This window comes from Osmerus eperlanus, chromosome 20, assembly GCF_963692335.1.
Source record: "Osmerus eperlanus chromosome 20, fOsmEpe2.1, whole genome shotgun sequence".
Taxonomy (NCBI): domain Eukaryota; kingdom Metazoa; phylum Chordata; class Actinopteri; order Osmeriformes; family Osmeridae; genus Osmerus; species Osmerus eperlanus.
Genome location: NC_085037.1, coordinates 1735030 through 1761581, shown reverse-complemented (window position 1 = coordinate 1761581; position 26552 = coordinate 1735030). Strand labels below are relative to the sequence as shown.

At 46.2% G+C, this 26552-nt stretch overlaps 2 protein-coding genes across 2 annotated transcripts; both read right to left on the bottom strand.

Annotated features, from left to right (window-relative positions):
* Positions 1–691: 691 nt before the first annotated feature.
* LOC134040884 (GON-4-like protein) lies at positions 692–13809 on the bottom strand. The gene is made up of 27 exons (XM_062487038.1): positions 13682–13809; positions 12764–13020; positions 12396–12503; positions 10792–10997; positions 10582–10656; positions 10425–10475; positions 10222–10272; positions 9995–10090; positions 9754–9858; positions 8949–9107; positions 8568–8820; positions 7801–7902; positions 7674–7714; positions 7222–7337; positions 6868–7051; positions 6636–6722; positions 6313–6475; positions 5907–6057; positions 5560–5710; positions 5040–5156; positions 3567–4580; positions 3230–3436; positions 2809–3003; positions 2279–2422; positions 1771–2084; positions 1213–1315; positions 692–1115 (listed from the first exon to the last, which is right to left on the bottom strand). Exons 2-27 carry the CDS (start codon positions 13002–13004, stop codon positions 987–989), a joined length of 4563 nt encoding a protein of 1520 aa, XP_062343022.1. The 5' UTR covers positions 13005–13020; positions 13682–13809; the 3' UTR covers positions 692–986.
* A 5784-nt stretch (positions 13810–19593) lies between these two features.
* LOC134041078 (tumor necrosis factor receptor superfamily member 11B-like) lies at positions 19594–21134 on the bottom strand. Its single transcript, XM_062487323.1, has 4 exons — positions 21019–21134; positions 20483–20876; positions 20170–20352; positions 19594–20076 (listed from the first exon to the last, which is right to left on the bottom strand). Exons 1-4 carry the CDS (start codon positions 21019–21021, stop codon positions 19760–19762), a joined length of 897 nt encoding a protein of 298 aa, XP_062343307.1. The 5' UTR covers positions 21022–21134; the 3' UTR covers positions 19594–19759.
* Positions 21135–26552: the final 5418 nt, after the last annotated feature.

The following is a 26552-nucleotide window of genomic DNA, read 5'->3' as shown; positions in this document are numbered from 1 at the left end:
ACGTTGATGCGATGTAACAATTCAATTGCGCTACTCGGATGCCTATCACATTACAACCCGTCGTGTTGGTTTATAAAGGGGTCATTTCAGATTTTCGGATTTTCATTCGCTGTGTCCTGAAAACGAATTTCTCTAAGGATGAACTCTTTGAAGGATGTTTTTTCCCTAACCCTTTTATTCCAACATTTGTACGACTTTGCAATTATAACAGCACGCTCCACATAGAACCCTTCCAACTTTAATATAAAAAAAGAGTGGTTGTAGCCATCCATACACAGGTTTTTACAGTACATCATATTATACAGGCTGTACAACTATCCAAATTATTGTTCAAGTGCTTCCCGTTAGACAAATACATCATCAGCCCAGTCACCAGGATTTATTGTTAACATCAGCTGACACTTGTCTGTGCATGAGCTATATGTAAGCTCTGCACACTCCTACACGGGGCCTATATACATCATAAACAATCTCCTCCTGTCTTAAAAGCTATAAAGAGATTTAAACTGTCCTAAATCAAAGTAAAAGATAAGTTGCTCCCTCCCACAACACAAAAGAAACTGAGAAAATGTGTCTTCCCGTCTCGGAAAACACACATCCAAAGCCATGCAGAATCTGTCCCATGTTGGCTGTGTAGGCTTGTCTCTAAGGAAGCACCCGCTAGCTGCTAGACAGCTAAAACAGGAAGCCCAACATGCACCGGCACTGCAGCTGTGGCACCCAGCTGACATGCTGGGGGGATAAGGTGCGGTTCTGTAAACATTTCTCCCCGAGAGAGAAAGACACACCCAAGCCCTTGATGTGTCTTTTGAACTCTCTCTTTACTTCTCCCTCCTCTTCTTCTCTCACTCTTTCTCTCCATCCCTCCCTCATAACCCGCTCTACTCTCTTGAGTCCAGGTAGCTAAGCTGTTGTGATGGTTCCGGTTCCAGCTCTGATCCAGTAGAACACTGGTACTTTTCCTTCTGGGGTTCCCCAAAACACATTCAGTCTGGCGCGGGTTCCGTGGAGTTGATTTCCTGCTCAGTGGCGCTCACTTCCTCTTCCTGGTCTGAACGTGGTCTTTGATTGGCTGAGCGGAACAACCGCATGAGGTCCTTGAAACGTGCGCTCACCTAGACGCAAGGAAATATGGGTAAACAGAAGTTGTTCAAGATGCAAGCTACTTTCCAAAAGCAGTCATTCATAGTTGAAACCAACTACACCTCTAACCTCATTGGGTGTCTTGTTGCCGAGTTGGGCGGAGATGGTCTGAAACGTCCTCTGATTGGCTCCTCTCAGCTGGCAGGTCGTCAAGATTGTTCGATCTGCTTCTCTGTTGAATGAAAAAAACGTTTGTTCAAACTAATGTTCAGACCTGCATTTAAAAAAGTGCAACAGTTCAATCTTCATTTAATTTTTCAATTTAGGAGACACCTTCAAAAAAAATCGTCTTGACAAATTGTTTGATGTTGCACTTAAGACATGACACTGTTTTTGTTGTACCGTATTATGTAATATTGTTGTTGAGATGTTATTGTTGCATTATAGTTGTATTGTACCGTTTTCTGGTAGCTGAGATGTTGATAATTATCAATGGGCCTGATAAATACAGATCGTTCTTTGACTCTGACCACCGATAACTATGCATTTCTGATCCTTCATTTTCTGCTATACTTTCTAAATGCACTTTAGGAAGGAAGTGAGGAGGGGATGAAGGAGGAGGAGAGGAGGGGATGATGGAGGAGGAGAGGAGGGGATGATGGAGGAGAGGAGGGCTTTGGTTCTGACCTGGTCCAGAGTATAATCTTCTCTCCCGTGGGGGTGAGGGAGATGTTTTTGGCACAGACAGGATTGTCCGAGATGCAGGCCTGCTCATCCATGTCTCCCCCATCCTCCCCCTCTTCCTGCTCTCTCCGTTTGGTTCTCCTGGGATTGGAAGCCTGTCTTCTCCTCCCTCTTTGCGGTGCATTGTGGGAAGTGTAGTTTGAGGTGTCCTGACACTCTGCCTCAGACGACAGGGAATATAACATGTCGAAAAATACCCAAAATTCTTCCTGGAGGTGGGAGTGGCCTTTGAGAAGGCCCGTGATCTGTGCTTTCATCTAGGCAAAGAAAGAAAAAGAGAGAGACAGAGAGAAACAGAAGAGAACCAGAAAGAGAAACACCAGAAAGAGGAAAGACAGGAAAAGGAAAAGACAGGTCAGCTGATATCAGGTATGCAAACATTTATGTGAGTTTCAAACTTCAATAACAGTATCTAGTGGTTGGTTGGTAACCAGGAAGTAGACGAGTGTACCTTCTTGATACCCAGAGGGCTGTGGGCGTGGCCTCCTTGGAGGATGCTCACTATTTGGCGGTAGTGGGAGGAGTCCTCTCCGAAGCTTAGTTCAAGTTGCCGTAGGAACCGCCGACTACGCTCAAACGCCTGCTGCTCTGCCAACTGCCAGGAGAGAGGGAGGGAGTGAGGGAAAGAAGGAATGAGGCCAGGAAGGAAGAAAGTAGATGCAAAAGACATGAACAATCTCAAAAGTACAAACTCCGGTGGTATATCCTCAATAATGTAAAACAACCTACGTATTTTACTGACTGTGTACTGCGTTTCAACACAACTCCTATGTACAAACACAATTCACTCAAAAGCTGAGAAACGTTCTGCATTTGGGTGTGTACAGCTGCGTGAGGCCAATCAGAGCACATATTCTTTGCCCCTGAACAGTAGCCAATCAGCTCGTGCCACAAAAAAACGATCTCCTGTAAACATGACGGAGTGTGAAACTGTGCTGTGGTGAGACCAGCGGTGGCGGTCGGTTACATGCGTGGTCTCACCAGGCCGCAGTGCTGAGCCTGGTCTGGGTGGAGGAAGGCAGCGAAGTCTCGCAGCAAGTCGGGCCAGTCCTGCAGAACCGGCCTGATCAGGGAGAACAGCTCCACGGGGGTCCGCCCCCCGCCACGCTCAAACTCACACAGGGCCGCCAGGAAGTCCCCCAGACGCCCCGGAACCTTCTGGAGAGACTCACACACCTGGAGGTGAGGGGAGGAGAGAGGGGGAAAGAGGAGGAAGGAGAGGGAAGGAGGGAGCAGAAAGAAGACTATCCGTCTGAGAGATTGCAGGTAAAGAACAGCCATCTGAAAGCTTCATTGGGACGATCCACGTTAAGCCAGAACGTGGTCACAAGAGGCTGAGCTAACGCTTCGCAGAGATAGAGCAGGCTAAGCTAGCATAAACAAAGTTCAAAGTTCAGCTCACCCTGTTGAGGTAATCCTGTGCATACGCAAGCTCTTCCTTCTCCCTGTGGGGGTCACACCCCTGTAGCTCTGTGTCATCATGGGGGAGGGGGGTCACGGGAGGGGGGGGAGGAGGAGGAGGGGCCACGGGATCTGGGTTTGAGAATGAACTCTCTATGACCTCTAACCTCCCCTCTGATGCCAGCCAGGAAAGCTTCTCCATTGTCTCCTACGAAAAACACACACACACACACACAAACTGTAATGTCTATCTGCATGCAAGCACACAGCCTGAAATATAATTGGTCGATTTACACATTGGCCAATCATATTGAAGCAGCCTCAACATGTGACCTCACCTGTAGCTCCGGCACTGAGAGGGTGGACTCGTCAGAGAATGGTGACATCACTTCCTGTTCCTGTTGGCCTTGCCGCTCTCCCTCCACAATCCCTCCATGGTGCCCCGCTTCCTCTTGTATTTCCTTTTCTCCCTCCCTGATTCCACCCCCCACGTCTGACTGCACCAGTGTGACCTCTTGACCTTTCTCCGACTCCGCCTCTGTGAGGTCACCGGGGTCAATGCTTCCTGCAGGACTGGCAGAGGACTCTGACAGTGCCAGGAGGGGCATGTCATCGTAACAATCCTCCTCCTCTTCCTCCTCTTCTCCCTTCTCCACCTCCTCGTCCCCCCCCACCTCCTCCTCCCTCCTCACCATGACGACGGTGACACACTCCCCGTCCATCAGGGTTTCCAAGAGGGAGGGATGAAGAGCGGAGGTCTGGATCTGGATGAAGGGAGGAGGAAGTGAAGGAGCCTGAGTGGTAGCAGGGAGCCGGTCTGGGGCTGTGGTGCCCCTGCTAGCCGCCTCCAGAGACCCTGTAGCATGAGGGTGGGAGGGACATGCAGGGGGGAGGAACCTGGGTAGCCTGTGCAGCCCAGCGAAGGTGCTGACCCTCTGAGTGACAAGCTCTTTAGCCGATAGGGCAGACTCTGACCACTGAGCATCCAATGACGAAGCGCCCGAGGCGGGCCTATTGAGAATGACCTGCATTGCATTCTGGGAGGTCTTCGAGCGAGACTTTCCCCTTGTTGTTTTTGACTTGGGTTTCGACGCGCCCTGGACCGGCCGCTGTTTCCGTTCGTTGTTCGCGTGGTCCCCCGGGTGCGCAGTACCTCCTCCGGTCCTGCTGGGGGCGCCGTCTGAGACGAGCATGTTTTTGAAGCCGCTGGGTTTGAGGATGAAGCCGTCGGGGAGGTGGGGTGGGTAGAGGGTGCCGGGGGGGTAGCTGTAGTACCTTTTGTTTTTGGAGCATTTGGGATCACCGGCCATGTTACATTGTCTCACAGCTGGGTAGATGACCGGAAGACTCCTCTGTGGATGAAGAAAGACGAGTTTAGACACAACAGGAGCTTATGACTGCTAATAGCCACTGTAAACAGCTTGTAACCACTTAATTCCGCTAATTGACATATGTAAACTGTTGATACAACTTATAACCATGAAAAAACACTGACGTCCACAGGGGCATTTGAACCTGCAACCTCTTGACCTGCAGTCGAAGGCTCTACCACTGAGCTAAAGCTATCACACAAGCACTTTCTTCCTGCAGGCCATGGAACAGCCAGCAGCAGATGACTGTGATACATCTGGCAGAGGGGGTACAGTACCTGGTAAATCCAGACCGTTCCTCAACTTTGACCAGCTAAATACTGTTAGAGCTATGCACTCCTGCTCCTTGACTTTCTGCTGTACTTTCTGCATGCAGCAGTATTTGTATGTTGCTTTGGAGAAAATTATATGCTAAATGAATACAATGTCTAATGCGGTTACCCTCAGCCAGGCTGGCATGATGTCCTCGTCTCTCTCCACCGGGGGGCGCTGGTCTCCAGGCTCCACCCCGCGACAGGCCAGGGGCATGGGCAGTACCACCCTCTGCCGGTAGTACACCTGGACACACACAGGACCACTACTGGTTAGGACTGGTCTAGGAGTTAGTCTGCAGTAGTCTCTACCAGGCCGCAGTAGCATTCTCTCTCTACCAGTCTATACTAGTGTCTACCAGTCTCTACCAGTCTGCAGTAGTCTACACCAGTCTGCAGTAGTCTCCAGCAGTCTGCAGTAGTCACTAGACTCAAGCAGTCTACAGTAGTCTCAAGCAGTCTGCAGTAGTCAGTAGTCTCCAGCGGTCTGCATTAGTCAGTAGTCTCCAGCAGTCTGCAGTAGTCAGTAGTCTCCAGCAGTCTGCAGTAGTCAGTAGTCTCCAGCGGTCTGCAGTAGTCAGTAGTCTCCAGCAGTCTGCAGTAGTCAGGAGTCTCCAGCAGTGAGTGCATGGTGAGAGTAGCAGCCCTACCTTGAGGATGCTGTCGGGCCTGCGAGGCGTGCTCTGCTTCAGCAGGTGTCCTCTGGTCTGGGCGGGGGCCTTGGCTCGGAGCAGGTACTGACACAGGTTCTCCATGGGCTTCAGGGTTCCCTGCATGTTCCTCATGCCCAGCACCAGCAGGCTGGAGCACGCGCACACACACGCACACAAATAGAATAAATATAAGAAAGTATGGATCTCTAAATGGACCTATGAGTGTAAGGATGGTTGAATAAGTGGAGGTCGAAGTCAAATCATTTGTGAATGGCACATATGACTGAATGCATGTCCACATGACTGGCCGGTCTGACTGGATGTGTGCGCAGGGGGGAACGTACCAGTCCTCAGCTGGGATGAAGGAGTTGAAAGTTCGCGGGGCTAAGAGGGCGGGGTCCAGACTGACCAATGGCAGCAGCTCTGGGTACAGGAAGACAGGACGGGTGGCGAATAGCCAGGCCAGCTGGGCGGGCATCAGCGGGTACCGACGGACTGACGGACACAACAACGATACATTGGCCAATAATATTTTTCAGTCATATCTCGGTATCGCCCCCCAAAAATCTGGTATCCATCAGGCTCTAGTACTCATGGATCTATGACACTGCTTAATAACCACTAAACGTATGTACGTCTAAGATCTAGAATCCATAGCATATCCAAACAAAGACAACTGCAGATCCTCTCGCCCACGCCAACCCTATGCTAGCGCCCACCCCTCCGCCCCCCTCCCACCCACCCACTCACTGCGTCCCTGCGAGGTGGGCTGGGTGATGTTGGGGCTGTAGGGGATGGGCCGGAGGCGGAGCTCCACCAGTAAGGACAGCGCCCCCTGGAGGTTGGAGGCCCTGAACAGGCTGCCTGGGCCCTGGGACAGCTCCCTCTGCTGGGCAAACACCTGCAGCTCAGTCTGGTGGGGGAGGGGGGTGAGAGGAAGAAAAAAGAAGAGGATATTAAGGGGGGTCTTACCAAGAACTGGTGGAGTGTGTGTGTCTGACCAATAACTGAAGGGTAGTGTGTGTGTGGGGGGGTCTCCAGGAACTGCTAGGTGGTGTGTGTGTGTGTCTCACCAGGAACTGCAGGGTGGTGTGAGCTTCACTGTGCAGGGCTGCTACTGGGCTAGCCAGCATGTAGACCTGGGTGAGCAGCTGGACATGCTGCAGGACAGAGACACACAGTTAGAGAGGAGAGAGAGAGAGAGGTAGGAGGAGAGAGGGAAGGAGGAGGAGGGGAAAGAGAGGATAGTGGGAGGAGAGGAGAGAGGCTGTAAAGGAAAGGAGGAGAGGAGTGTGTGTGTGTGACCTGCTGGATCTGCTGCTGCAGCTGCAGTTTCTGGGTGGCGTTGACGGTGGGGGTGAGGGCGGGGGTGAGGGCGGGGGGTTGTGGGGTCTGGAGCCTCTTCTTCCTCATGGCTGCCAGCTGCTCCCTCACAGTCTGGAAGCCTCCATCATCTTCTTCTTCCTGGTACACGGGCTCCTGCCAGCGCCTGGGGGCACAGGTCAGGGGTCAGTAGTTGTGTGTGTGTCTCTCTGTATGTACAATAATATTATTGGACAGGGTGGGCTACAGTGTGCGTGTATGTATGTGTGACGTGTTGCGTTTGGATGTATGTGTGGTGTGGTGTGTATGCAGTGTGGTAAGTGTGTGTGTGCTCACGGGCAGGGTGGAGCGGGCGTGGTGAAGGTGTGTGTGTCGCGGGACTCCTCCTGACTCTCCTCCTCTTCCTCATGTCCTTCCTCGTCTTGCTCCTGAGAACACAGGTCCTCCTGGAACTGGACCACACACACACACACACAGTTACCACACACACACACAGTTACCACACTCACACACGTTACCACACACACACACACACAGTTACCACGCACACACACAGTTACCACACACACAGTTACCACGCACACAAGTTACCACACACACAAATTAAGACACAGGTTCCACACACACACACACACACACACACACACACACACACACACACACACACACACACACACACACACACACACACACACACACACACACACACACACACACACACACACACACACACACACACACACACACACACACACACACACACACACACACACAGGTGGATGTCTTACCGTTTCAAACAACTCCTCCATCAATTGGTTCACTTCCTTCTCTGGTAGAGAGAGAGAGAGGTTATAGCTCCATTAACGGCAAACGCACATCTACAACTTTTGTCTCCAGGTTGCCGTGGTGACTTACTGGTGATGCGTACGGCCCGGTCGTTACGGTAATCCTCCACATCAGGCTCGTCTGTGTCGGCCAGGAAGTTATACTCTGGATCATCATCATCATCAGCTTCCTCTGAGAGAGGAGGAGGGAGATACACATCATCACACACACACACAGACATCATCACACACAGACATCACACACACAGACATCATCACACACAGACATCATCACACACAGACATCATCACACACAGACATCATCACACACACACACACACACAAACAGAGAGACGACATCACACACACAGACATCATCACACACACAAACACACAGACACAACATCACACACACACACACACACACACACACACACACACACACACACACACACACACACACACACTGAGACATCATCACACACAAAGTCACAGACTCTCCCTCTCTCTCTCACACACACACACACACACACTCAGGCTTAGTGTGTCCCCAGCCTTCAGTCTTCCTGAAGTGTGTGTGACTAACAGCAGTCAAGTGTCCAGTGTGCTGATCATGCAGAGCAGTGCAGTCTGTGTGGCATGCACTAAACTGGAGTTATATGTCACACACATATCGTACATCCTGCTTGCGCTCGCACACACACACACACACACACACACACACACACAGGAGGAATTCTATTGACCCAGTTCCGCAGGCTGCCTGTTGACAAGGATTTTGCTCACGCAAGGTCTTTTATTAAAAGGGTTAGACACTCACTCATACACACACTATATCTCACACACTCTCTCACAGACCATCGTTCTCAGCGTCGGAGCACATGAGCCCTCTCAGCCAATGGGTCCACTCGCGGTCCTCCTTGGCGGAGCCACACTCGTACATGTCGGGCGTGGTGTCAGGGGCCCTTAGCTCCGCCTCCAGGCGCCCCAGGGGGACGTCCCTGAGAGGACGCTTGGAGCGAGTCCTCCACGCCATCACGCTGTCCTCCGCTGGGGCCAGAGGCTGGGGCTGGGGGGGGGGCAGGGGCTGGGGCTGAGGGAGGGTCAGGGGCTGGGGCAGGGGGAGGAGGAGAGAGAGGGAGGAGGAGTGGGGCGAGGAGGAGAGGAGAGGAAGTCAACTCAAACTGTCAGCTTCCGTTCGGGGAATCTGATAGGTCAGTCTCTGGGACGGGGCGGTACCTGAAAGGGTTCCATGCAGGCGGGGACAGGGCCTATGGCTAGCTCCTCCTCCACGGCGTGGAGCTTCTCCAGGAAGCTGGAGTCTGGGGGCGGTTTGATGGGCGGGCCAGGGGGAGGAAGGGGCGGGCCCATACGACGTCTCGCTTTGTGATTGTACACCTGGGAGAGAGACAGAGAGAGGGAGACAGAGAGGGAGAGACAGAGACAGAGACAGAGACAGAGAGAGAGAGAGAGAGAGGGAGAGGGAGAGACAGAGACAGAGACAGAGACAGAGACAGAGACAGAGACAGAGACAGAGACAGAGACAGAGACAGAGACAGAGACAGAGAGAGAGAGAGAGAGAGAGAGAGAGAGAGAGAGAGAGAGAGAGAGAGAGAGAGAGAGAGAGAGAGAGAGAGAGAGAGAGAGAGAGAGGGGGGAGAGGAATGGGAAAATGGGAAAGGATGAAGGAGGATGTGTGTGTACCTATGGATAGGAGAACTAGAAAATGTTCATGACAGAATCTTCCTCGATGACAATGACATGTTTATGAGATTGATTTTCGTTGATTGGTTTTCCTCAACCTACAAAAGCACTACCAGCCAATCGCTTAGTAGAGAAACAATAGCTGCCCTCAAGTTTTATAGTGAGTGGGAGCCTGAAAAATGTATCAACCACATGCGTTTTTATGTGTGTGTGTGTGTGTGTACCTGCAGGGAGCTGTGTGTGTGTGTGTGTGTACCTGCAGGGAGCTGTGTGTGTGTGTGTGTGTGTGTGTGTGTGTGTGTGTGTGTGTGTGTGTGTGTGTGTGTGTGTGTGTGTGTACCTGCAGGGAGCTGTGTTCCTCCTCCTGGCTGGCAGCTCTGAGGATCCCTGCTCTGACTCCCCTGGGAGACGAGGCTGTGCTCTCCATGTCACTCTCCTGGAACGTCTACACACACACACACACACACACACACACATAACAGTGGTACAGCCTGTCAGTATTACTTCCTCCAGATCTTTCCCAAACCGGGATTCGAACCCGGGTCCTCTGATCTACGAACACACTAACATGAAGCTCTTACATCTTCACACGTCTCATCCTCCTCTTCCTCATCGGGGCGGTACTCTTCATCAGAGGAGTCCTCGTCTTCCAGGGGGATGTCCACAAACTGGGGCGCCTTCGACCCACACACACACACACACACAAGTACGGTGATCTTCAGTGCAGTGGTAAAGCCTTGTGTGAGTGAGAGTGTATGTGTGTGTTTTGTGTTGTTCTCTTCAGCAGAGCAGGAGGGCTGGGTGGTACCTTGACTTCACTGGCCTTCTTAATGGGGGAGATGTTCCATGCTGGGATGACCTGGGAGGCAAATCAAGCATACTCTAAACACCATCGGAGCCCTTTAACATGCTTACTTATGCGTTCACAAAAAAGAGAGAAAGGAGGGGTGGAAGAGAGAGAAAGAAAGAAAGAAAGAGTGAAGAGGGGTGGGAGAGAGATAGAGAACTCACCACTCCTTTCTCCACCACCTCTTTCAGTTTGGAGCGGGTCATTTTGGGCTCCTGGGAATAATAATGGGGGAGGGGTGGAGAGGTGAGAAACCTAGATGAACCAGGAACAGGAAGTGGATTAACTCTTCTTCTTGGCTTGTATCTGAGTGACACTCACAAACACAGGCACAGCCTCGGTCTCGTTGATGGCAGCCTTCATCATGGCCACCACATGCTCGTTGGTGATCACTTCCTGTAGGGGGTCAAAGGCCATAAAATGCCATTTTACATTCGTAACACTGGATCTCAACATTTTAATCATCACCTCATCGCCACGCTGATGTCACCCCTGGTTGCCGTGGCGCCCAGTCTCTGTGGAGACACTCACATGAATGATGTTGCGCACGTTGGTAGTGGTGAGGTTGTGCTGTTTGGACTTGTTCTCCAGCTGTTGGTCCAGCTGCCTGTCAATCTCCACCTCTGAGCCCGGCTCTTCACTCTGACTTTCCTCTGATTGGTCCTCGGCCGGTCTCCTCTTCCTCTTTGCCCCGCCTCCTTTCTTTCTGACTCCCTGGCGCGTCCTGCACTGTTCCTCTGAGGAAGAGAGGAAGTAAGGGAGAAAGAGAGAGAAGGGTGTAAGAGAGAGAGGGAGTAAGGGAGAGAGGGAGTAAGGGAGAGAGCAGGAGAGATTGAGGGAGAGTAAGCGGGGGTAAGTGAGAGAGTGTGTGTGGGGTAAGAGAGGGAGAGTAAGAGAGGGGGGAGGAGTTACAGAGAGAGCGGGCAGGGAGTAAGTGAGAGGAGGGGGAGTAAGAGAGGGAGTGTGTGTGTTAGGGGTGGAACGGAACATGTATTCGTACCGAACCGTACGGTACGGGCGTCACGGTTCGGTGCATGAAATTACACGGAGAATACACGGTATAAAAATAAAAAAAACTCGTGCAAATTAATAAATGTAATGTGGAACTACTGTTAGATACTCGTGTTCTTTAGGGACATCTAATCTGTAGCTCTGAAGCTCTGATTGGCGCCGCCGTGAGTCAGAGATAGGCTAGCTAGCAGCACTAAGGACGAGTATGGCGAGTGGTGGCGACCCACGCGAGATAGAGGACCCGCCGGCCTCTTTAAGATTGCAAGTTTGGGAAAACTTTGGTTTCCCATTCACTTACAGAAGTACAGGCAAGAGAGTGGTGGATAAGACAAGCACTGTGTGTCGGCGTTGTTCAGCAGTTGTGGGCAGTGACGTGCAGTCTGTGTAGGCAAGGTAGGCACTGCCTACCCTGCCAAAATTCAACTGAAACATTTTTATTAAATCATTTTATTTTATAAACTTGTATTTGTATTTTTACTGTTTATTGTTGTGATTTATATATGCAATATGTGTGTTATTCCAATTGTTTAGACGTTACGAGGACGAATGTAGCAGTTACGCGTAATCAAATACATTTTTTGAATAAGCAGTGCTTTTACTGTCCGTTCACTGCGGACGACAAGCGAAAAACTCACTTGCGCACTTCGATCCTGTATTCTTCAACATGTAGCTTACAGTACCAGTCAAAAGTTTGGACACATTTTCCCATTTAAGTGCCTAGCCTCTTACTGACATCACGCACGTCACTGGTTGTGGGGTATGTAAGTGGAAATACATCAAACAAGCTAACGCATCTGGCGTGTGCTAAATGACTACAAATATCCGACGCCATCACCCAGGTGTGCCAATCACTGGAACGAGACAAAACAAAACTGTTCAACTTCTCCTCCCTACAGTGCTTAACCAGCCATTAGATACTAATACAAATAGGGCCAAAAAAATTACTGACGCAATCGGAATTTACATGTCATCTTCAATGTGCCATATTCACCAGAAGAACCTGGTTTGTTTTGCTTTTCCCTCCGTTGTACCGAACCGTGACTTCAGTGTACCGTTCCCCCCCTAGTGTGCATTTGTGTGAGGGGGGTAGAGAGGTGGAGTAGGACAGCGTTCTTCCTGCTTACCAGTGACAATGACCAGCAGGTCTGTGTCAGTCATCTCCTCCTCGGTCGAGGGGCGTGGCCAGGAGGGGTTGGAACAGAGGCGAGACCCCCCCTCTCTGCTGCCCTGCCCTGCATGCAAACACACGCACAATCACATGCACGCACACACACAATACAGTATATGCTTAATTCACAGCCATCCAGGTGCATGCTGGCTTGACCAGCTATAACCTGTCTTCATTTCCGCCCCCTTTAACTCCCCATCCTCCCTCTTCCCCTCGCTCCACCCTGTCTGCCTGCCCTCCATCTTAACTACTCTTTCCCTCCCTCTGCCCTCTCCTCCTCCCCTCCACCCTTCTCCTCCCCTCCCTCCCTCTTTCCTTCCTTACCCCGAGCATCAGTTTCCTGGAGGGGGCCCTGGCCTTGACCCCTGACCTTTGCCCCGAGTCGGCATGGCAACGTGCTCTGTCCCTCCTCCGGGCTCCCGTCCTCTTGACAGTCTTCAACTGTAGGAGGCGATGCATTGTGGGATGACGGAGGTTCGGGTGCCGTTGGCTTCTCTGCGCGCGCTACCTTGGAGGCTCCGCCAGCTTTGACGGAGATGCACTTCCGTTTGCGGACCAGGCTCATAGCGTCGCTGCATCACCTGGGAGACGCGACAGCCGAAGAAGAGCGTGTGCTCTATTTATATGTCAATTTGGATAAAAGCATCTAATAAATGAAAAACATTGAAACTGAGCACTGACGAAGTGCCTCTGCTCAGCCATGCTTGAGACCGTGTGACCGTTTTCTTTAGACAGTAGTACCTATTCCAATATCCATTCCAGTCTTTTGTCTTTTAGGCTACTCGTACAGTAACACATCTCACATTTTGCCATTGAATTCCATAGGAAAACTATACGTAGGTAACGTTAGCTAGCGTGCTTCCGATGTAGTTATGTTACAAGCTGTTTACGTTAGTCAGTGCCCTATTCAACCAGACAAAAAGTCTAAATATGCGTGACCAAGATCAGACAGTCTGGTTTGGTTCTTAGCACGCTGAAATGAATTGAACAAGCAGATCGGTACACGCTATAAGACAGTGAAACAAACGTTATCACACTGGTTTGTTATTATGTGTGTTACATTAGCTAGCCTTGTCTTTCCTGAGTAGCAGTCTAGCTAGCGAACAAGCGAACTTAGCCACGAATGACTTCCAGTAAACTAAACCGGTCCTCTACTTCAAGGACGCAACAGATTGTCCAAGTACTTTTATACAGGGTAAATGTAGATGTTCAACGTGTGTTTTTCAAAACAATAGCTCTTACCCGCCACAGCGCGAGCTCCATCGGCAGTGAGCTGAAAACTACATTCGTGATTTCACTTCCGGGCGCAGCACTAAAACCTTTCCCATTCTACGTCCTACAACAAATACTACACGATGTATTACCGCTTGCGCAGAGTACAATGTTTCGTGATTTTAGGATCACTGTGATTCTAAAATATGGGTCACTGTGATTCTAAAATATGGGTCACTGTGATTTGAAAATATTCAAAAAATAGTAGAAGATGATTTGAGCTGTCTTTTACTGAATGACAGGGTGGCATATTATCAAGACAACTGGTTGTTTACCCAGACAGAGAGACCATTGACTAATTTGATTGAGATTGGCAACACCTTGCATGTATCTGTATGCTATAAAACACGGTTGCGTCAAAGTGACTCATAGGTACGACCATTGAAGAGATCAGTCCATTTGCTTATGAAAAAAAAGCCTTGTTTCGGTTATCTTTTACTATTTTACGCACGTATATTCAGCATGTACGCGTCAAAGGCTAGTGCCTCTGTGCGAAACATTGTTCTGACACAGGAGAGAATCCCCACCTTTACTATCCCGTCTCCGCTATTTCGGTCTCCCCGCGCACGACTGCAGGACAGTCATGAATCGGACCGATCGAGGCTGCTTTCTACGGACAGCAACAGCCCCGAACAGCTCTCGCGCACCGCATCGCCATTCGTTCCAACCTCCCGGTTACTTAAGGTTTCTTCACCAGCAAGGAAGATGAGGCTTTACCGCGCCAACAAGGACCTCGTGGACCCATCCACACAAGCGGCCATGTCCATGCACGTGGAGAAAGTCTCCACACCGTATGGGTTCTGTTTGCTAGCCGAACGTCCGGCCACGCGGCGACGGGAATCGCTGTTTCATAAGCGTGCACCTGCAGAAAACACAGACGGAGACAACTATGGAATTCAACAGACCTGTCCAACGGAACAAACAAGCAGGCACAATCGAACACGCTTGGTGGTGACTGCTTCCAACTCCAATTTGGGCGATACAATTCACAACTCCATGACCCCGGAGGCGCCCCGGTCTGCCCAGAAGACTGGTAGAGCGGCCGCGCTTCAGGCATTCCTAGACAAACCACTCATTGCTTTAAGAGCCTTAACTCCAGGGAGAAGGCGGAAGGACCTTGGCGAGACTACCGAACAATAGATGCTCCCCATGTGCCAGTAGTGTGTTCTACGTTTTTAACATTTGTCAAAATAAAAACCTTTTTATTGCACCATGCTGTAACTTTCCCAGTTATTACAAGAGAGGGTTGGGTGCAAACTATCTATTGTTGGAAGTGTGAGGACAACCATTCTCGAGATGGTTGTGAAGGGAACCTGATATGACAGATATGTCATGGTTGGGTCGAACATGGTCACAGACATGATGGCTGGATTGAGACTGTATGATACAACCCGGTTGTATTGAAAGTGCTCAAATTTAATATGGTTGGGTTCAACCTGTTTTGATCGAACACACTGGCCAGTGTATGAAACTCCTCTACCTTTCTGCCACTGTTTGTTCGCTAGATGGCGACATATGAATGAACAACCTGTTGTTTCTCCAGGAATCTTTTTATGCATGCCAGTTTTTAATGTCCTCCAGGCAGGCCCATTCACGTTACTGTAGCCAATATTAAAACGTTAGCCAAAAGTCCCAAGATTCAGCTCTGAAGATAATTGACACGGAAACACTTATCAACCAAAATGACGGCAATAGACGGGGCCAGGGAGTTTCCAGGCGATCTTTATGAGGATGGATCAATACTTTTTTCCAAAGTCTGTCAACATTCAATAGAATATATTAAGCGTCAAACTGTTGTGGAACATCGTCGGTCGCTACGACATAGAACAGGAAGGCTCGTGGAATTCCGCAGATTTTCAGTCTGAACCGCAGAAAATTTGAAAAAAATCTGCAGATTTTGTTTGGGCTTGCTCATCGCTGAGTAAGTCTCTCTTGGTTAACATAATGTTTTATGTAGGAGAGAGAGAGAGCACACATGGCATGCGTTAATATAAGTAAAGCCCGATTTGGGGTGGGCCCATTGACTGGACCTTTTCAGGGCCCCAGCAATTTCTATGGGCGGGCCTGCCTCCAGATGCCTTAATATGTTATCATAATTATAATATCTTAATCATATTCTAAAACAGAAATTATCTACACTGATTACCTTCTGATCAAACCACACAAGCTTAAAGCCATTAAATCAAGAGGAAGGGATGCAAGAAACCCTGTAATTTAAACAGGGTCTTAAACTTCTTAAATCTCCTAGTTGTTCTGCAAAAACTCAGTCCATCCGGTGTGTGTGCGATGAGGCTATACAGATCACAATAACATTTCTGATAAATGCAATAAGATAAATGAATTCCATCATGCTAAAAGCTTAAAGTCCAGTTTCCTTACCTTAGGTTTAATAATAGGCACTGGTGAATTTATAGAGACTGATAATAGTCATGTAACAAAGGGAGAGTGAGGTCTGACAGGGCCAGATGAGTTATAAAGTTTGATGGCAGCAGGCAGGAATGACTTCCTGTAACGTTCCTTTAAACACCGTGGTTGAATGAATCTGTTGCTGAAGGTGCTCTTTAGTACATCAAGTATTTTGTGGAGGAGGTTGGATTGTAGGTCCGGGCCCCTGGCTTCTACAGGGACCAAATACTTTCCATATGACAGAAGCCTTTCGTTAAAGCTAATTAAAATAAAGATCATTCAACTGCTACAAGGATAAACAATAAACCAAATGTCTTATAATACTTAACCCAGTGTTAGCCAACTAGTTCTTTGTCATCATTGTTCTCTTCAGTAAAACTATTTTATGTTTGTTTCTGTTGGTAAATGGACAGTACTTCAGGGGGCTAAGTTGCCAGCCTTACATGCCTGGGATGTGCCTATGGGGGCTGCTGTCGCGTAGTTTATGGTCCAGTTGGCATCTTGAATGTGTTTACAGTCTGAATCAGTCCTCTTCCCATGGTTCTGTTTTAAATAAGGTGTTCTTTCCTGCTCAACTGCAGCACAGAGATCCTATTCAACATCACATGCCTGCTAACCACAATGTTCTGTGTGTTTTCAAGGGAGAGATAAAAATAGTGTATTTACTAAACAAATTCTATATACTTAGCACAGCCTATTACAGACCAGATGCAAAATGTGTGCGCACTACAAGCAAAACGTAACGCCTGTGTAGCTTTACATACAATATTTACATTTTTGGTGACCGAAATGACAGAGTGTATCCTATTTTGCCTATGGTCAGGCATTACAGATGCACTGTCCATAGCCTGATGGTGCTTTCTGCGTGTGTTTCACAAAGAGGTTATAAAGTAGTGTATGCCTAAATTTACTAAACAAATAAGCCTAACAATAGCCAAATGTCAAATGACATTAATTTGAAGCATGTGCAGCATCCTCTTCTGTGCACCCTTAAATCAAATACAATATGAGTTGTTTTTATGTAGCCAAAAATAATAATAATACAATTATCCAATCACGGAGGGCCCCTCCATGCCCAAGGGCCCCTGGGCACGTGGCCAGATTGCCCATATCCGGTCTTGGGAACACAGCCTGCATTTTCTAGTCCACTGAATGAATGAATGAAAACCTTTATTGCCCCGAGGGGAATTTGTTCTGCACCAAGAGCTTAAAAACAGAGATACATTCAACACTGCAGACAGGACAGTACAGTGGACGTAACACAAATATTAAAAAACAAAGCGAGACAATAAATGCAAGAATAAAATAATACAAAGATACAACTGAAGGCATCGCAGGAATAACTTAAGAATGTCAGCAGGTCCAGTACAATGTACAATGAGTGCAGAGTGATAAAAACATTATCTGATTTGATTGAGCAGCTGAATACTTCTTGGGACAAAGGATGTGATGCCTCTCTTGGTCCTCGTCCATGGCATCATGTACCTGTGTCCTGAAGTTCATACTCAGACCACAGGGGGTGATGTGAATCGGAAACAATATTTTGGGCCAGATTCGCAGTGTATTTATCAGTCAGCAATGAAATACTGTTCATGGTTTCACCAGTGACCTTGCTACCGACTTTAACAACTTTGTCCACTGGGCTACCTTCCATGACATTGTACTTCACTTTTACAGTATGATATTCTTTTCTCTTCTACGTAACACTGTAGTTGAGATGTTGTGGTTGCACTGTAGTTGAGATAGTACTGTGGCACCGTGCCATCATGGTGAGATGTGGTTACTTTTTACCATGTGGTAAATGCAAATAATTCCTTGACTCTAACCACGTCAAAGCTATGGACAGGTTCACAGATTTTTTTGCTGCACTTTCTTTGTACAAAAGCATCAGCTAAATGAATCAAATGTACAATCTGGGAGTTGTGCTAAGGAATGAGCTAAGTTGCTGAGTCAGGTCAAGTCATGTGGTTTTTAATGTCATTTCAATCAGATACATACAGTACAAACAACGCTCCTCCAGGACCATGGTGTTACATAAAACAACACAGAAATAGGCATACATGAGACTACATGTATTTCTGAACTACATAGAACTAAATATGACTTACATTTCTACATGAAGTGCATGTGAAAACGTGTGCCACAGGACAAACTAGTGCAACATAATAAAATGATATGAAAATTCCAGTAAAACTTTCTTAAAATAACTTACTCTTAAAAACACTGTGAGGTTTACTAACACTGCGCAGTTTACGCTGCGTCTGTTTATGCGAGTTCGATAATAGCGCCCGCTATGCTTCCTCATTTTGTGTAGTATTTATCAAACCTGACACCCATCAGGCAATCAGCTCATACTCCGCCCTTCAGCGTAATTAGCGCGCCTTTAAAAGAGCAAACAATGGGCCCGCATGTAACGTTATCTATCATGGATCTTCCTACTTTAAAAAGAAAGCGCAAGCTTAAATTTAGTGACGATAAAATTGACCTATTAGTGCATGAAGTAACAGCAAACCTGAACATATTACAGGGAAGAACATCCACACCCTGGAAAAAAAATTGGCCTTTGTCCTTGCCTTGCTTTGATCACTGCTGTCATTGAATAAGATACATTTGCACATACAGGAAAACGCGCTTCCTGGTTTAGACCTGCTTTAAAAAGGCGGAGAATTTCCCCCGCAGGACAGAGGCGCGCTCTAACTGGCAGTCTATGTAAATACCACGGAATATATAATTAGGCGCACTTTACCAGTATCCTCCCACCTTTTTGGTTGGAACTCCCACTTTCCCTTTAACCTCCCACGAACGCATATTTAAAGCGCAACTTGCATCGGTTAAATCAGTCTTTGCGAACAATTAACGCCTGGAAACAGGCGCAAACGGCTTGATAAATCTAGCCCTGGGTCTTTTATCAAAATAAGTCAACTGATAAAAGAAACAAACCATTTAATAAAACCTTGATTCCAGATATAACTGATTACTCCTGCTCTGAAAAGGGGTCTGTATACTGTGAAGGGGTTCTACGTGAACATTTATATTTAGTAATAATCAATATTTCAGTTGGGTTGGTATTTCCTTTGTTTCTTCAAATCCTCATGCCTTCTGTCTAGAAAATCTAAACATAATAGTATTAAAAGTGCACATTTACATATTGTACTTTTATACACATTGTACTTTTGTGTCAGAGATCTTTCTCAAGGTGGATTGTTGGTGGTCTGTTCTCTTTCATGATGGATGGTCCCTTAACTCTTTTGCGGTGTCTGAGGCACCTTTACACCATTATAAATGTATGTTTTCTCCACACGTGTCTGCCCACCCCTCTCCATAGAAATATGACTCAATACGTAATCCTGTAGGCCTACTTCTAGACAGATGTGTGTGGAGGAGCAAGTAGACCATAGTCATACTGTACAAAGTGTTAACATGTTTACCATCAATAATCAATAGTTACTAAATTGATCATTACCAGAACAATGGGGTTGATGCACGATCTTTATTGTAAACATTATTGAATAGGTAGTTAATGGTGTCATCATGCAACAGTGTACACAATCTATTCATTATTTACATGTATACTTGAAAGAATGAGGACAATTTTTAATAAATAACATTAATAATAAGTATACCTTCTATGAGCTATTATACCTATTCTTTACTTTTGCAAAGTTTAACTAATGCATCTATTCTCTCCAGCCTCCACTGCAGTTTATCTGCCCCAACAATAATCCGACTTTTCATAAAAGTCTCTGGTAGTTTTCTAATCTGCTCAACGGTGGCCATATGAACCCAACTTTTAATTCGTCCGATAAGGTCGCTCTGGCTAAGTCTCGAAATGCTGGCATGTGTTGGTCTGCTGGATCCCGCAGGTGGATTATTCTTCACAAACCTACGCATCTTACTAACGCTCATCTTGTCGTGAGATACGAAACCTGGAAGGATTTGTCGTAGGAATTCGGCACCATCTGAGAAAACAATACACATACAAAAACACAATGACTAAAAAACGTTTGAATGGTGTTCGAAAATGATTCGTTAATGTTTATAAACGTCCTTACCGCGGCTGATGATCTCAGCGCATGATGCGCAAATGACATCGTGCCAGGTGCGACCTTTTAGCATCACGTGTTTATCCGCGGCAGTGCACGAGGAGTGAGGTGTGCACGGAGCGTCAGAGGATATTTCGACTGAAAAGAATCCACTTGAACATTGTTCACATTTGGAATCTTTTTCAGCTGTGCCTGTGGACACAAAAGGCAGTTAGTTAGGCTACAGACTATAGCCACCTTGCCTTCGATACACGGTAATAATTTCCTAGAAGAAATGGTTATAACTACAGTTTGTTTGTGTGGCTCTCGGCATTATATCTACCTTTAGATATCACACCATAACCCGAAGAGCATTCTGTGTGTCTAGTGCAGTCTTGAAGCCACTTGTTAAAGTAATACCCTTGCTTGCACTCGCACACGCAGTCTTGAGAAGGGGTGCACTCCTTTTTGACTACCCTGTTCCCCACGCACATTCCACAGCGCAGGCACTTGGGTATGAAGTTCCAAAGCTCCGTGAATGAGCCAGTTGGGCACGTCGCGCAATCGCTTTTACTGCTGTCATCACTGCAGGCTTTGCGGAGGTAGGTTCCGGGCGGGCAGAGTTGACACTCTAGCAATCGGCCGCTGTACGGGTCTTCATGCTGGAAAGTTTGCATGTGAGGTTCCGTACTGGCACCGGAGCAACAGCCTAAAATCAGCATCGTTGTCAAAAGGAGCTGTGAACAGAGAAAGGGTTTAACGGCGAAGAGTCAGTTAAAAGTAGTAATACAAGTTTGTCTTAGACTGTAGCCTAATATTGATAAATAATGTTGATAAAATGCCGCCTTTGACTCTGGCAGAATCATCCTGAGGACCCACCATGTTTCTATCTTCCACCGCTGTAAAAGCGTTGCGCTCTCTGGTCCTGATGGGAGCTCTTGGTAGGCTAAATCCTTTTATAAAGCCAAAGCTGACGCACCAATGGGCATTAGGCAAAGGTGGGTATACGCCTATTAGGAAAAACATGCAACTTGTTTATTTGGCAACGAAATTCTGCGTCAGGGTGGTCAGAATATACCGGTATGATTTGGAGTGAAATTAGTGCCAGGAGAGCGAGCTCTGTAAAAACGATTTGTAACTTGCAAAAAAGATTTGTCTCTGTAGAAAATGATTTGTGTACTTTCAAAAAAAGTTTTGTGTCTCCGTAGAAGAAAACGATTCGTGTACTTGTAAAAAAAAGTTTTGTGTCTCCGTAGAAGAAGGCGGGAACAATGCTCCCAAAACCATCTAAGCCAATCAAATATAGCCATTTCTGTGTCTAGTATCATTGGACATTTTCGTCTGTCTATCACACAAAGAACGTCAGCGAATAAGAACAAAACTAGAATGCTGATGATTTCAATGACGAGTCATTTGGTAAGTAGTTCAAAATATCAATGGGCATGTACCTTTAATGCAACATTTAAAGATTATTCGGTTAGCACACTCTTAACAGTATAAATTAATGGATAAGAGTCGTAGTAAGTTGAATAGTTTTTTAATGTAAATATTTACATTTAGTCATTTAGCAGACGCTCTTATCCAGAGCCCTAACCCTAACCCAGAGCGAACCAAGGCACTTGGTAAGCAGAATAGTCAGCACCGAAACAAAATATGAACCAAGTAAATTATGTGGTAAAAAATCATAAATGGTCTGAAATATTTGTCATTTCCAAAAGGGGCAGTGAATGGGTCTAACGACATTGTGACAGGAAGGCTCTAAACCACGTAACCAGGAATTAGTTGTATACAGTTCTACTACAGTTATTAGTCCATACCACTGTTAGTACATACCAGCTCTACTACTTTTATTAGTTATAATCCATCTCTACACTGTAAGTTCCAGCTGTACTACTGTATATTACTAATTATATATAATATAATCCATCTCTACCACTGTTAGTACCAGCTCTATTGTATATTAGTTGTATATACCAGCTCTCACTGTATATTAGTTGTATATACCAGCTCTTCTACTGTACAACTATTTGTTGTACCCTAAATGTAATCTCATAAAGTTATTATGAAGTAAGATATTTCGGAGGTCATGCTCTTCATGTTTTAGCTGATGTTTTTCACACACTGCACCTTTCTAATTTATTTTGTCAAATCAAACTTTAATTATGCAACCCTTTTTTCTCCAAAAGAGCATCATAGGTGCCCACAGATCAGCACTGATGACCAACCTAAACCCTCAGAGAAAGCAAGGAAAAACTCTCAGGGAGAACAAGTGAAGAATCCTTGGAGAAGCAATTCAGTGAGGGATCCCCTCCTCCAGAGGTCTGTGGACATGCTTGAATTTATGCTTGAATGTATACATCATGAAGACCAATGAGATGTCAGCACACCGTCAGATGCACGCAAGTAACTTCAACAGCTTTTTTTAATGACTCTGATGACTTTAATGACTACTGCTTCCAAGACAAGCAACCACATTGATTGAAAGTCTACTTTTCTTTCACACGAAATGGTCTCCGTCGGGCAATGGAAATACATCTGGGTTATTATGTTAACTCTGGGGGTTGAGGAAATAATTCTGCTGATGACTGAGTTGTTTCTGTGACAGAGCTGACCTCTGTACTCCTCAGTCAGAGAGGAAGGATTAGAGAAGAGTTGAATTGCTTAAGGACCCTTACATGGACTCAGCGGAAAAGTCTGTTTTTGGGGGGATTCCAAGCTTGGTCATTGCAGTGATGATAATATATTTGACTAGCCTTCATTCCAATCTTTTGATACCACAGATGACCATCGCTGGATATTGTCGCTGAGACAACATCCTGAGAGTTGACTAGACAGTCGGGCCTTAAGTGAAATTAAGTGAGTCAGGTGGCTGAGCGGTTAGAGAATCGGGCTAGTAATCTGAAGGTTGCCAGTTTGATTCCCGGCCGTGCTAAAAAAATGACGTTGTATCCTTGGGCAAGGCACTTCACCCTACTTGCCTCGGGGGAATGTCCCTGTACTTACTGTAAGTAGCTCACTTTCTAGAATGGATTTTAAAAGCTGCAGTACTTGTGGGAAATATTGTGACTGGGAAACACTCTGACCACACATACTCACAACATAGTATTTAGGTTAACTTGACCACACCAGGGCTGGACTGGGACAAATAATCGGCCCTGGCATTTTTGGCTAAGGCGGCCCAAACCCACTGTGATTGGTCAGACACATTCCCTGCAGACAGTCCTCTTAAAATATGCGTGCATTCTATGATATGAGTTGCCTAGTGTTCTGCGTTCATGTGATAGTTTTGTATCCTTCAAGAGGGGTCTCAAGACTTATCTGTTGATCTTACACTTAAATAATTAATTAATTCTTAGAGTTATGATTTGTATATTTATGGTATTTTATAGTATTTTATTATCATTATTGATATTGTATTTCCATTATTGTTATTATTACTATTTTGCTTAATATTGGCTTAGAAACTTTTAAAAACAGTTTACTGTTAATTTTAACTATTGTAAGATTCATATTTTGTCGCTTTGGACAAAAGTGTCTGCTAAACACAATAACCACAACCCTTCCCAAAAGCTACAACAAAGCTGAGAGTAGGATATGCCCTGGAAAAGAGCATCAATACAAGAGAAGCAGTGTACTCTCACTTTTTATTGACGATTTGGAGGCCATATAGTACACAATGTCCATACTCAAGTGCAAGTAACAGTGGAAAGCTGCATGGCCCTCTGAACAGCACTGGATTATTACCATACAGATACCTTTTGATACCATTTTACTTATGCTTGGTGGCCGCAGTGGTTAAAATAGGGTAACCTAGTAGTACTGTGTCCTCCAATTTAGCTAGATAGATCATTTATTTTGCGTGGTATATTACCCTAATCTTCCCCTTCAGTACTTCATTCAGTATTATTCATGTTATTGGATTGTTGCAGTTACGACGTAAGGCGCACATAACACACACACAGCCTCCCTCCCTTCCTGAGAGTCCCCTGTTAATTTGCCTACTCCTTACCACGTCGTCAACTACTCTTTCTTCCATCTTTTCCTCACTCACTCCCATGGCCCTGTCATGGTCACTCACCTCCTCCTCGGCTTCTTCGCTGACCCTGTCAGTATGTTTCTGCCTCTCTGAACCAACCACCTCTCCTCGAACCATAAGAGCATGTAGTTAAACAAGTTACAATTAAACAACATGAACTGCTATAAGTGCAAGTGTACCTGTGGAAAAAACAAGCAACAATAATAAAAACAATATATCACAGCGAGTACACATTTTTTAAATCAGTTACCACTAACCACAAGAGCAACAAGTCTCTGAGCAAGAGTCATTGTGATCCTTGAGGAAACTAACATCAGGTCAAGCGAACCATTCCTAAGTACCGTTGTACTCCCAGAACAAGTGCGTCTTGAGCCTTTTCTTGAAGGTGGAGAGACAGTCAGTGTCTCTGATGGAGGTGGGGAGTTGATTCCACCACTGGGGGGCCAGACAGGAGAAGAGCTTGTGTTGGGACCGGGCGGTCTTGAGCGGTGGGACCACCAGGTGGTTGTCTGAAGAAGACCGTAGGTGAAGGGTGGGGGTGTAAGGCTGCAGGAGAGACTTGATGTAGACGGGTGCAGTCCCGTTCACTGCTCGGAAGGTCAATACCAGGGTCTTGAATCTGATAAGGGCCATTATGTTTGTGTTTGTATTTTGAGTTTGTATTTTGAGAACAAATTAGACCTTGTAAATCTTTGCCTCCGGTTAGACCAGCCTTCCAACCAGGTTTACTCTCAAACAAGCCCCACAATATAACATATTCTAAACATAGGACCCCCTGTCTGAGCTCATTGTCTGTTTTAAAATATTCTATGAGTAAATGTCCTTCACTGAAGGTGAGGTCTGAAACCTCACAGTTGAACCATTGTTTTGTGAGTACCACAGACCGCTTGGATTCTCATGTTTCATCATCACAGAAATGTAAATGTCCTTGTTGTAGACAGAGACCAGGGGGGTATTCCAGGTAGCAGGTTTAGTGAAAACTTTGAGTTGTTTAACCCTGAAAAGAGGCTTAATCAGAGGTTTCCGTTCCAGAAAGAGAGGTAACGAAACCTTTTGGTAAGTTTCCATGGTAACTTACTCCGTGAAACTAACCTGCTCGCTAGAAGGTTTTCCATGCCAAACTCTGCGTTTTTATCTATCCCCTCCCTCTTTCTGAGCCCGATAGCGTTGGCAGACTAGGGATATCCTTTCCTGGTTCAGCCAACCGATCTCGAACAAAATTTAATTCGCTTAGTTATACGCCGGGAGAGGATTTTAAGACGATGTGCTATAGGTCTCAGGAGATCAAGAATCCACAGATGCTTCACAATTCCTTTTATACCCAAAACAATTAATAAGACCACAATCTTGACCCTTACTTATCAACATGACTAGCAATGCCACAGTAAGTTACACAATGATGTGTGAGAGCCATCAAGTTGAGACTCCATCCAGTAACTCCAGATTTTACCATATGAGAGGTGGGGGCAGGTTGATAGCCTTACAAGATCAGCCTTTATTTTTCTGCCTTAAGTACACCATCTCTTGGTCAAAATAGAAATTCAGCAAATTCAACAATTAATATTGATATAGATTATTGTTTCTACAATTAACATCACCTGTTACATGCATCCTCCTGTAACTGGTGTTCCAGTAAATCTTTTTCAAGATTATCCTTTATTCTTCTACCCTAAGTAGGCCTACACCATCTCTTGGTCAGTTTTTGGCAATTCTTCATGAGGTGCAATTTGTACAACTCATTTACTTGTAACTGGGAATACATGGGATTGCATTACATTTCACAGTTCCACATGCAGAATTCACCTGCCATTAAATGAACATATCACTGTATACTGCATCCATGCTCTGTTCAACAGGATCAGAATGTGCAAATCGTTTTTTATATTCATTATTCTCATAATGTCAGTGTAACTGACAATTCCACACAAGCCTGTAAATAAAAGTACATGGGGAGAGAACTACCAGTAGCTACCATACATAATTCTCTGCATCCATTTTCTGCGGCAGCAGTCAATGTCTCTTCGTCATCTTAATCATCATCGTCATCATCCTTTGATGAAAATATTAAGCAAATTACCAGAACTGCATTTTTCCATCTACGTAATATAGTCAATATAGCCAAAATACAAAAATTCCTGTATTTTGTAGCAATTCAATGAGGGGATCCCTCATTGAATTGCTCCTCCCAAGGTTTCTTCATTTTTTTCTCCTGCAGTGGGTTTTTCTGGGAGTTTTTCCTTGTCTTCCTTGAGGGTTTAGGTTGGTTGAGGGGCAGTTCTATGGGCGTATGTGAACCCCTCGACATGCTTGCGTGTAAAAAGGGCTATACAAATACATTTTGATTTGATTTGAAAAGCATTCTGTTGGGGGAAACTGC

Excerpts from the sequence above, each read along its gene's own strand:
- LOC134041078 (XM_062487323.1), bottom strand. Across the intron at positions 20,353-20,482 it reads TTATGGTGTGATATCTAAAG|GCACAGCTGAAAAAGATTCC; the intron begins GTAGATATAATG and ends TTGTGTCCACAG. Across the intron at positions 20,077-20,169 it reads CGCTGAGATCATCAGCCGCG|ATGGTGCCGAATTCCTACGA; the intron begins GTAAGGACGTTT and ends TTGTTTTCTCAG.
- LOC134040884 (XM_062487038.1), bottom strand. The coding sequence starts at position 13,004 with ATGAGCCTGGTCCGCAAACGGAAGTGCATCTCCGTCAAAGCTGGCGGA. Across the intron at positions 7,052-7,221 it reads ACGCCCGCTCCACCCTGCCC|GCGCTGGCAGGAGCCCGTGT; the intron begins GTGAGCACACAC and ends CTGTGCCCCCAG. Across the intron at positions 4,581-5,039 it reads TCATGCCAGCCTGGCTGAGG|AGGAGTCTTCCGGTCATCTA; the intron begins GTAACCGCATTA and ends CTTCATCCACAG.